Raw genomic sequence first — 12,917 nt, forward strand, 5'->3', positions numbered from 1 at the left:
TAACAGCTACAACATAACATCTACAACATAACTGCTAAAGCATACCAGCTACAACATAACAGCTACAGCATAACAGCTACAGCATTACAGCTACAACATAACATCTACAGCATAACAGCTGTAACCTAACAGCTACAGCATAACAGCTGCAACATTACAGCTACAGCTTAACAGCTACAGCATAACAGCTGCAACATTACAGCTACAGCTTAACAGCTACAGCATAACAGCTACAGCATAACAGATATGACAGAACAGCAACAGTATAACAGCTACAACATAACAGCTACAGCATACCAGCTACAACATAACAGCTACAGCATAACATCTACAACATAACATCTACAGCATAACAGCTACAACATAACAGCTACAGCATAACATCCACAGCATAACAGCTACAGCATTACAGCTACAACATAACATCAACAGCATAACAGCTACAGCATAACAGCTACAACATAACATCTACAACACAGCTACAGCATACCAGCTACAACATAACAGCTACAGCATAACAGCTACAACATAACAGCTACAACATAACAGCTAAAACATAACAGCTACAGCATAACAGCTGCAACATTACAGCTCCAGCATAACAGCTACAACACAACAGTTACATCTTAACATCTACATCTTAACAGCTACAGCATAACAGCTACAGCATTACAGATACGACAGAACAGCAACAGTATAACAGCTACAACATAACAGCTACAGCATACCAGCAACAACATAACAGCTACAGCATAACATCTACAACATAACATCTACAGTATAACAGCTACAACATACCAGCTACAACATAACAGCTACATCATTACAGCTACATCATTACAAATACAACATAACAGCTACAACATTACAGCTACATCATTACAAATACAACATAACAGCTACATCATTACAGCTACATCATTACAAATACAACATAACAGCTACATCATTACAGCTACATCATTACAAATACAACATAACAGCTACATCATTACAGCTACATCATTACAAATACAACATAACAGCTACAACATTACAGCTACAGCATTACAAATACAACATATCAGATACAACATAACAGCTACATCATTACAGCTACATCATTACAAATACAACATAACAGCAACAGCATTACATATACAACATAACAGCTACAACATTACAGCTACAACATTACAGCTACAGCATTACAAATACAACATATCAGATACAACATAACAGCTACAGCATAACAGCTATAGCATAACAGCTACAACATAACAGCTACAGCGTTACAGCTACAACATAACAGCTACAGCATAACATCTAGAGCATAACAGCTACAGCATTAGAGCTACAACATAGCATCTACAGCATAACGGCTACAGCATTAGAGCTTCAACATAACATCAACAGCATAACAGCTACATCATAACATCTAGAGCATAGCAGCTACAACATAACATCTACAGCATTACAGCTACAACATTACAGCTACAACATAACATCTACAGCATAACAGCTACAGCATAACATCTACAACATAACAGCTACATCATAACAGCTACAACATAACATCTACAACATAACATCTAGAGCATAACAGCTACAGCATTAGAGCTAAAACATAGCATCTACAGCATAACGGCTACAGCATTAGAGCTTCAACATAACATCAACAGCATAACAGCTACATCATAACAGCTACAACATAACATCTACAACATAACATCTAGAGCATAACAGCTACAGCATTAGAGCTACAACATAGCATCTACAGCATAACAGCTACAACATTACAGCTACAACATAACATCTACAGCATAACAGCTACAGCATAACATCTACAACATAACAGCTACAGCGTAACAGCTACAACATAGCAGCTACAGCATTATAGCTACAGCATTACAACAACAACATAACAGCAACAACTTAACAGCTCCAGCACAACAGCTCCAGCATTACAGCTCCAGCATAACAGCTACAACATAACAGCTACAACATAACAGCTATAGCATTACAACAACAACATAACAGCTACAACATAACAGCTACAACATAACAGCTATAGCATTACAACAACAACATAACAGCTACAACATAACAGCTACAACATAACAGCTACAACATAACAGCTATAGCATTACAACAACAACATAACAGCTACAACATAACAGCTCCAGCATAACAGCTACAGCATTACAACAACAACATAACAGCTACAACATAACAGCTCCAGCATAACAGCTCCAGCATTACAGATACAACATAACAGCTACAACATGACAGCTACAACATAACAGCTACCGAATTAGAGCTACATCATTACAGCTTCAACATATCAGCTACAGCATAACAGCTACCGCATTGCAGCTACAGCATTACAACTACAGCATAACAGCTACAACATAACAGCTACATTATTTTATCTACAGCATTACAGCTACAGCATTACAGCTACAACATAACAGCTACAACATAACAGCTAGAGAATTACAGATACAACATATCAGATACAGCATAACAGCCACATTATTACATCTACAGCATTACAGCTACAACATAACAGCTACAGCGTAACTTCTACAACATAACAACTACAGCATAACAGCTACACCATAACAGCTACAACATAACATCTAACACATAATAGCTACAACATAATATCTACAGCATAACAGCTACAGCACAACAGCTACAACAATACATCTACAACACAACAGCTACAAATCATTCACATACCTGTATACCAGTTTAGACCATTCATTTTTGTTCAATGTGTTATGTATAGTGCATTCATAGTATTTTCCACTGAATGCAGCTTAAGTTTCATTATCCCAATGGGACACTGAAACTTGGTTTAAAACGATGTAAAGAATGTTGAATCTTTTGACTATGTTTGATTTTTTTCAATTGAATTGTTTTACTTAACTCTCCCTTCTCTCAATATATCTTTCTCTCTTCTTCTGTCTTTCTCTCATCCTGTTTCCTTCTATCCTTTCATCAGAGATGGTACGGACAGCCACGCCGTTCCCCATGGTGTCGCTGCTCTTCGTCTTCACTGCCTTCGTCATCAGTAACATTGGACACATCCGGCCACAGCGCACCATCCTGGCCTTCATCTCCGGAATCTTCTTCATCCTCTCAGGTACGGAGCCACATACTTTTTTTTGATGAAAGGAAATTAAGTTTCCCATTGGCTGTTGTTTTAATGATGTTCAGTATTTAAGATACTTATTGGTGGATGAGAGCTGCCAATGGTATGTAAAGTTGGTTCTGTGTGGTTTGGGTCTGGAACCCCCCTGATTGGTTGTTGGTTTAGTGGCTTGGCTGACAGCATATCCTGATCCACAGTTGTCTATAAGATTACATCAGTTTCTATTTGGGGTTATTGCAGATCTTGCTCACAGATGCTATCCTAGCACGAGATGCTGCTGACAGAGCAGTTATGTGCCCATCTTGTCCTTATTACATGTCACTGACCTGCAGCAGTGAACGATCTTACTGATTCAGGCTCAAATTGAATAAGTAATGGTTTTCTAGTAGTTAACTCAATGAAGGTATTTTTTTGTGTAAATATTGAATTATAAATGTGCTTTCCTGTATTATACAGTACATTCAGAAAGTATTCAGACCCTTTGACTTTTTCCACATTTTGTTACATTAAAGCCTTGTTCTAAAATTGATTAAATCGTTTCGCCCCTCATCAATCTACATTCAATACCCCATAATGACAAAGGTAATACAGGTTTTTAGACATTTTTGAAAATGTATTAAAAATATAAAACTGAAATATCAATTTACAGAAGTATTCAGACCCTTTACTCAGTACTTTGTTGAAGCACCTTTGGCAGTGATTACAGCCTCGAGTGTTCGAACTCATGGCTTGGTTTTTGCTCTGACATGCACTGTCAACTGTGGGACCTTGTAGAGACAGGTGTGTGCCTTTCCAAATCATATCCAATCAATTGAATTTACCACAGGTGACCTGGAAACAGGTTGCACCTGAGCTCAATTTCTAGTCTCATACCAAAGGGTCTCAATACTTATAAGGTATTTCTGTTTTTTTAATTTGCCAACATAAAAAAAAAAACTATTTTCACTTTGTCATATGGGGTATTGTGTGTAGATTGATGAGGAATTGTTCTTATATAATCCATTTTAGAATAAGGCTTTAACGTAACAAAATGTGGAAAAAGAGAAGGGGTCTGAATACTTTCCGAATGCACTATACTTATGCTAAAATGTGTATTCTATTCTACTGAGCCATTTACTTTATGTTCATATTATTATATTTTATATTTTATTATTTCTTCTTCTTGTTGAATAGGCAAGAAGGAACCTGCAAGTAAGCATTTCGTTTGACTAATAAAACTTGAAACTTGACATTCTGGGCTGTGAATTGAATTTTTTTTTTTTTTAAATATTGTAAAACCACAACAGCTTCAGATAATGGTTCCCAAGAAACGACTTGAGAAATTGACTGGACTTGAGAAATATTGAGTTTGTTGTTGTTATTCACTCTGTTTCTTTGAAGCCATTTGAACAAACGGACAACTCTATAGATGCTCAGCGTGGCATTGTTCTCAATGTCTTTGCCCTAGAAAAGATGTTATGGTTGCCAATTAATTCAATTTCATTAACATTCCATAACACAAAATATAGAAAATGTAACGTTCTCACACCCTGATTCGAGATCAGGATCATACATCCTAACCCAAACCATTCTGAAAAAACAGAATGGAAGTCACAAACTGGCTCCGGTGCAGCCTGCCTTTCTTCAGAGAGGGATAGCTCTCTGTTCTGTGTTTTCTAGCACGCCCATTCAGAATGGCTGACTTCTGCTGAGAGGGAAGCAGGCGAGGAGCTAGCAGCAGCTAGCCACAGATCCCCCTGCTGAGACAGTAAGGGGGAGCCAGGTCACTGGTTCCCAGGAGCTTCGGTCGCTGCTACTGCAGCTGCTGTTACTGCAGCTGCTGTTACTGCTGCCTGCTGGAGCCTGCTGCCTGAATCTCCTGCTGTTGTTTTTGTGGTGCTGGTCAGGGCTGATTATGTAGTGGGGATGTTGTGCTGGTTAATGGTGGTGGAGGGTTTTGGGGTCAGAGGCTGCAGAAGCCGAGGCTGGTTGGCTGGGGAAAACCACTGACACATAGTTTAATGGGGTTTACTTTCTCTTCCATCACTCCGCTTCTATTTTGTCCTCGTTTATCGCAAATTCGCAGGCATGCCGGCAGTGCTTGAGATTTGGTTTCCATTTAGAAAGTATAATAAGGCTAATTTATTCAAAATAATGAATAATGAAAATGTGGTTCAAGAAGGGGTCTTTCTTATTCAGTTGTTTTATTGTTGTTTTTTAATGCGTCAGGGGAAATGTGCTCAAATGTTTGGCCGTGCGAGCTCTTTTCAGTGTGAAGGCAGAATCATGTAGCAACAATGGTGGCTGTTGGAAGGCTATCTGAGCAAACAATTGAGATACTGTGGTTATTTTCAGCAGTGGCACTAATTTAGCTAGTCTGGTGTACTACAGCTGTGTGTCATAATCACGTTTTACTATCTATAATGTATGATTCTTGTTTTCATAAAATAACACTCATAAAAAAACACATTTCACTTTGACCTGCATTGTTGTGAAAACAAAAAGATTTTCACTGTACCCTGTAATCACACCTGCAACCCTGTACATGTTACTATTAAACTTTAAATCTAAATTATACCTGGAATTCTACCTAGAACCAAAAATAGTTCTTCAAAGGGTTCTTTTTAGGTTCTAGATAGCACCTTTTTTTCTAAGAGTGAAGGCCACATACTGTCCCACTTTCGGGTCTGTCTTGCCCTCTATGTCAAGGGGATCTATTTGGATGCCAAGACAATAAGCAGTCAGAGATGTACTCGTATAAAATAATACTATGTCTCTCCACCTTTCTTTTCATCTCAACCTCTCTCCCTCCATCTTGCTCACTGTGTATCCTGCTGTCTCCAAATCTCTCTCTCGCTCTCCCTACTACCCACCCTCCCCTTCATGTTCACACTCTCTGACCCATTCCCCCACCCACTCTCGCCCCTGGCGTTTGTCCCTCCCCTCCTCCCTTCCGCTCTCTTTCCTCCACCCTTCTCTCTCTCATTCTCACTTATGATTCCCCATCACCCTTTCTCTCTCGCTCACTGTTTCCTATAATCTCCTCAACACTGCGCACTCCCTCTCTCCCCTTCTCCATTCTTTCTCTCTCTCCTCTTCCTCTCTCCCCCCTCCACTTGCTCGCCGCTTCTCCCCTCCTCCTTTCTCTCCCCCCTTCCTTTCTCTCCCCTCGCTCCATGCTTTCTCTTTCCCTCCATGCTTTCTCTTTCCCTCCATGCTTTCTCTTTCCCTCCCCTTTTCTCTCCACCCTGTCCTCTCCTCCTTCTCAGGGCTGAGCCTGGTGGTGGGCCTGGTCCTCTACATCAGCAGCATCAACGACGAGGTGATGAACCGGCCGCGTGAGCCCGAGCACTTCTTCCACTACCACTACGGCTGGTCCTTCGCCTTCGCTGCCAGCTCCTTCCTCCTCAAAGAGGTCAGCACACCTGTCCACCTGCCAGCGTAGCGCCTGACCACTAACTATTAACCCCTGCTAACTGCTAACCGACTAGCTTAGTGCTTCACTGTTAGGACCCCCACCCCCAACTCACATCAATATTCATAAATGTTAGTAGCGCACACTTTAGGGCGACAGCTCTGTCACAGCGGCAGCTTAAAAACGCTGCTGTTGTCACATGAATATACAGTTCGCTGGAGGGCTTTTCTTTTTTTTCCAGACCCTCTGCAGTGGCAGGAGGAAGAGGAGGGGGAATAGCGCTTAGCATTGGCGTTGACGTGCTCAAGTTTCAAGGATGTTGTACTAAGATGTCAGTGATGAATAGTGGATGAGGATGTAAATGTTTGTGTCGGCTGTTTGGCGCAACATTGCATTTTTGATAAGGAGTTATTACACGGAGAAGTGGTTTGAGCACTGTTATGCCTTTAGAGGTTTGTGCATCATAGAGACATATTCCACAGTTGAAAATAACTCACGCATGTAATGTTATAAAAATGTTTAGTATTTATGTTCATTCAAAACATTGTGTTGCTCTTTCAGGATGCTACATTACATCCTGTTGTATTGCATTGTTATTAAAGGCGCAGTGCAGTCAAATACGTGATGTACCTGTGTTTTATATATATTCTTCCATACTGTGAAGTTGTGAAAATTATTATAATGCACTTTTAGTGTAAGAGCTGTTTGAAAAGACTGCTAGAAAGGTCTGCCTGTTTTGGAGTTTATAGACCATTAATTAAGACAGTTTCAAACCTCTCTGCCAATAGCAGCTAGTTTTCAGTATTCCCTTCCCAACTCAGACCACTCCCAGACAGTCCTAAGAAAATCCTTGAATGAGAAATGACTCTTTGCTAAAAAAGCTATTTTTGTTTCTTCTTGACCATTTTAATTGAAAACAATCACTGTGCTATACAATTACTACTACTACTATTTCTACTTTAATTGAAAACAGTCACAGTAAGGTTCTTCATCGTTACCCAGACATGATTTGATATTGAGATAAAAACGACTGCATTGGACCTTTAAATGTTCCAGTGTTTGTTGTGTTTCATAGTCCAATACTGTATGTCATTTTTATATAATATGTCATTTTTTTATTTAAGCTTCTTTTTGCTGAGGTTCATAGTGTGTCTGATGTATGACGGCCAAATGTGTCACATCACTTCTTTGTGATGGTGTTTCATGTCATGTAGTAATATGAGCCACAGTATCTCATAGTGTGCTTGCGCTGCTCTCTCCCAGGGTGCCGGGGTGATGTCAGTGTACCTATTCATGAAGCGCTACGCCGAGGAGGAGATGTACCGGCCCCACCCGTCCCTCTACCGCCCCCGCCTGTCCGAGTGCAGCGACTACAGCGGCCAGTACCTTCACCCCGAGTCGTGGCCTCCTCCGCAGAGGGGCCGCAGCGCGTCTGAGGTCTCCAGTGACATCTCCATCCAGCTGAACCAGACGCCCCCGCCGCCCAAGGGCAGCTCCCAGCAACAGCAGCAGGCCCCGTCCTCTGGCCCTTCCTCGGGCGCCAGCTACCAGCAGTCCTCCTCCTCCTACCCCCACCACACCATGTCCTCCCACCCCCTCCACTCCAGCCACCACACCATGTCCTCTCACCCCAGCGGGCCTCCTCCCCAGTCCATGCCCATGGCCATGCCCCCCTCTGCCCAGCCCCCTCCCCGCTACCACCAACACATGCGCATGAGTGCCTCGCCATGCTAGAAGGGGGGAGTGAGGGATGAGGGAGGGGGGTAGACAGAGTGGGGGTTGGCTCTGTTGTATCCGCAACACACAGAGACAGATGCAAACACACATGCACATACACACACCCAAAACACACAGATGCACGCATGAAGAGTTTGGGAGGAGAGATGGAAGCGAGGATGAGAGAAGGAGATTTAGGAGATCAAGAGAAAGAAGGGAATGAACGAGGGAAAGAGAACGAGGTGGGCGGAGGATGATTTAAAATGTGTGCTGTGCCTCAGATGAAGACAGACATTTTAGCAAACTTTCAGAGAGGGAGGAAACGAGAGAGGGGGGGGATATGATCATTATTTACACAATAAGAAAAAGAGGGAGGAGAGGTATGGGGGGGCTGTAAAAAAGAGTGCTGCTGTTTCAGAAGAATACGCATTAGATGCATTTCAAGCACTAACACACACAAGAATCAAGGACACATTGTATATGCATAGAGATTTATACTTAAACTGTATAGACATTTTTCTTTAAGTGCTGGGAAAACAAATGTTGAAAAATGAACCATGTTTGTCTTTCATGAGATGTGTATTACTGTATGATTAGGTCTATCGTTGTATTAATTGTATTGTTTGTATTTGAGAGGCATTGTTGGATGAATGTTCCCATAGACTTCTGAAGATCATTCAAGATGGTTCTGTGACTCAAACTGTACATATTGTAACATATCAGATTCTCCTCTGCAGTTAGCATTCTTCTACTATAGATGTCCAGGTCACAGGCTTCAGCATCCGTTTTGGAATCCATAAAAACACTTGAATTTTTGTTGTTATGTTTTTGACTAAAATGTCATGGTAACAAAGAAAATCCATAACTTTCCATCATTTATAAATATTTACGACTGAGAATATTTAAAAAACAAAAACAAAAAAAACACATATTTTACTATCAAGAATGAGAGCATATTTGCAGATCCCGCGAGGCTTAGGATCTTCCTTTGATTGCTAATTAGCTTGAGTGTTCATATTCTGTAGCACATGGCTGATTACCAGTAGAGTATCTTCTCTTTATAGTTACCAGAAGAGCTTCCCATTTAGCTATGGAGTAGATTGATGAAGTGAAGACTGTGTTTGTTTTGAAATGTTGACTTTTCTCCTTCTGACTGTGACTGGGTTATATAATACATGCTGCCTATGTAGCCTACCCACTGTACTACATGTTTACATTCTATTCTATGTGTATTGGTATACTTATAGTAAATGTAACACACACACATACACACACCAGCTTCAACAGTCCTGCTATAACTACAATTACTACTACTACTACTATTTCTACTACTAATATCAAAATAAAGATTGTGGCCATTATCATTAGCTATGTTTATAAACATTTGTATTATAATAATAATGTCAGTAAATGCAACACGACAACTTATAAAACCATACACGAGGATGTGAAAGAAAGAAAGGGGTTACTATGAGTTCAACGTGGTCGAATATAAAGCACAGAAATATATTTCAAGACACCGTCTATGTCAGTGAGAGCATAGACAGCGTCTATGTAAACGAGAGCAAAACATGACCAATGAGTCTCTGTACCACCCTCTAGTGCTGTTGCTGTGAGTCTGATAGCTCTGCATCCAGGTTGAACGTTTGTATCATGACATGCACACTTTTGTAGCGAACAAGACCGATAGCAATTCCTGACTTGGGGATAGATTTATAACAAAGTCTTCTAATATCGCAGTACAAATAGTGAACAAATCCCACTAGACATTGAATTGCATTCCAATTGTTTTCCTAATAAGATGTGATTGTTTTTCATGAATTCCAGATCTTTTCCTGCAATCAGATAACTTGATCAAATGTTTTTTAACATTTATATTGTTCATTATGTAGCAGATGCACATACACATGTGATGGAAGGTAGTATTATTTAGTTTGGGACCCAGGACAGTGATGTACAGCCTATAATAGACTATAAAGTCAAATATATGAATTCAATATCAAAGAACAGGACTGGCTCCTGCTGGAGAGAAAGTGATAAGATAACTAATATTTGTAGCTTGTTCTATAATCATAACAGGTAGAATAGCGTATTGGTGTAGTTGTATTAAAGCTATAGTGTAATATATATATTTATATATAAAATATAGGCCTATTATAGGCCGATTATTATTTGGTGTGAAAGGTTGATTAATTGAAAGAGAGAAAGAGGGAGAAAGAGGTGACAAGGGTAGCTATAATAATTGTTTAAAACAAATGCTAAAACTATTTTGTATTTTGTCAATGAAGTATTATCCTCTGTTGTTTTTCCTCATTAAACTATTCTGTTAAATTGAGGTTTGCTTTCAGAGAGCCATATGGCTTCACTAGCCAATGAATGTTATTGAAGTTGAGGACGATTGGGGTTTTCTGTAGCTAAAGTAAGATTCTGTTTTTTTTCTCCACGTTTGCCTTTTCTCCACCCCAACTGTTCATTGATTTCCTTAGGTTTCTTTTTATTGCCTTCACTTCTTCCTCCTCTCGCTTTCCATCCCCTCATATATGACTACCTGTTGAACTTTATTGATCATTTGTCTTGGTTTGTTTCTCAAATCCCCATTAATGTAATGTCTCTTCTCTTTGCAGGCCTCGTTTCTCAACTCATTCTCGATTTCTTTCTTCTTTTTGTAATGGCGCTCTCTTAGAATCTGTCTTTGAGCTTATTCAAATGAACTGTGCCTAACAACAGTAGCAGAGATCAAAGCTATTCATTATTATTAGGAATATTATCTGATAATTATTATTGTTGTTACTTACTATTATTATTAGTGTAAATATGTTACCCATATTTACAACAAAATCAATGGTACTATTTAGTAGTAATAATGACAATAATGCCATTTTCTTTTTGCTAAGCAATGCACTAATGAATCTGAGCGATTGTTCATACCTGAGAACATGAATAATGTTATGCCTGGGGTTGTTGAGTAACATGTCATTGTTCTACAGCTATTGAATAAATCCTAGGGGTAAATCTGTGTGTGTGCTTAATGTTCGTGGTCAGATGTCTTTACGGTTTTTGACTGCACACACAATCTCACACACACACAATTACACACATACACACCCTTGCAAGAACCTACTGCTGATGTCAGGAACTTTTAGAGCTGAAAAGATCAACATGGCTAAACTATATTGAGGTGAAATCCTGTTTGCACACTGGTGTAGAGAATGAATAGCAGGACTGGAGATTGACATACTGACATATTTTATATAGCTTGGTAATGCCCGCTGCTTTTGTGTGTTAATACAAAGCTCTACTTATTCAAGGCCATAAGAAATGTATCAGTTCCTTGTGTGTGTGTGTGTGTGTGTGTGTGTGTGTGTGTGTGTGTGTGTGTGTGTGTGCGCGCGCGTGCGTGCGTGCGTGCGTGCGCGCGCGCGTGCAGGGGCCGACTAGTAAAGATGTAATTAACCTGTAAAATGTGTTACCTTTTAATGTTCCATGAACACAGCCAGTCTTGATGTTTTAATCTGATTGTCAAACAAATCACTTAAAAAAGGAGGTTACCTTTCCTTCAATTCGCATGGCTGAAACTATCTCAAAGGAGAAAGAATCCGAGCGACTTGCCATACTATTTTTGGCCAGACAGCATCAGGTACATGGGCTACACTCGAGCAGATCTTGTGGGGGCCTTAAGCGGAGAAATTATACACATTACCTATACTTAATCACCTTTGGATATACTGGAAATACAATTGCAGACCATCAAAGCTGGCAGTGAACAGGTATTTCAGGTTTGCATTATGTTTTATGCCTATGTAAATAGAATTTGAATTCTATGAGAAGGCCTACAGACTGTTAGATTAATTACCTGTCACTTTGACTGGAATATGCATAACATCATGAATTCAATGCATTGTCACAATTAAGTTTTACATGACTTACGCCAGGATGAACAGGAATTTATCTCTCAATTGACTTCATTTATTGACAAACCACAGGCTATAAATCACTTCAAATTGCACAGTAAACTTATTTCAAACATTGTACAAACTGTAGTCAATACCATGAACTGTTGGTGATAGCCTACATTTGAACATGATATACATTTTTAGCCGTGATTGCTAGCTGATGCTTCATGACACATGCAGGAAAGGCTTCACAGGCTACTTACCGGGTGCAAGTGGACACAGCCCAGGTATTCTTTATCGTAGAGATTTAGGTTGTCACCTAAAACCCTCACAAACTTTTGCAGATGCACAATTGAGAGCATCCTGTCGAGCTGTATCACCACAGGGCTCTCCAGAGGGTGGTGCGGTCTGCACAACACATCACCGGGGGCCAACTACCTCCCCTCCAGGACACCTAGAGCACCCGATGTCACAGGAAGGCCAAAAATATCATCAAGGACAACAACCACCTGAGCCACTGCCCGTTTACCCCACCACCATCCAGAAGGCCAGGTCAGTACAGGTGCATCAAAGCTGTGACCAAGAGACTGAAAAACAGCTTCTACAGTATCTCAAGGCCATCAGACTGTTAAACAGCCATCACTAGCACAGAGAGGCTGCTGCCTACATACAGACTTGAACTCATTGGCCACTTTAATAAATGGAACACTAGTCACTTTAATAATGCCACTTTAATAATGTTTACATATCTTGCATTTCTCATCTTATATGTATA

The 12,917-nt window shown here is 40.2% G+C and overlaps 1 protein-coding gene across 1 annotated transcript in view; it reads left to right on the forward strand.

Moving 5' to 3' along the window:
• Nucleotides 1-11,261, forward strand: part of LOC109904455 (voltage-dependent calcium channel gamma-7 subunit) — a 36,284-nt gene extending 25,023 nt beyond the window's left edge. The window contains exons 4-6 of the mRNA XM_031789378.1: nucleotides 2,990-3,130; nucleotides 6,388-6,533; nucleotides 7,797-11,261. Coding sequence (XP_031645238.1) covers nucleotides 2,990-3,130; nucleotides 6,388-6,533; nucleotides 7,797-8,267 — 758 coding nt within the window. The 3' untranslated portion in view covers nucleotides 8,268-11,261. The remainder of the gene's footprint in view (nucleotides 1-2,989; nucleotides 3,131-6,387; nucleotides 6,534-7,796) is intronic.
• The last annotated feature ends 1,656 nt before the right edge of the window (nucleotides 11,262-12,917 follow it).

The sequence above is a fragment of the Oncorhynchus kisutch genome, linkage group LG14 (assembly GCF_002021735.2).
Source record: "Oncorhynchus kisutch isolate 150728-3 linkage group LG14, Okis_V2, whole genome shotgun sequence".
In the NCBI taxonomy this organism is placed as follows: Eukaryota; Metazoa; Chordata; class Actinopteri; order Salmoniformes; family Salmonidae; genus Oncorhynchus; species Oncorhynchus kisutch.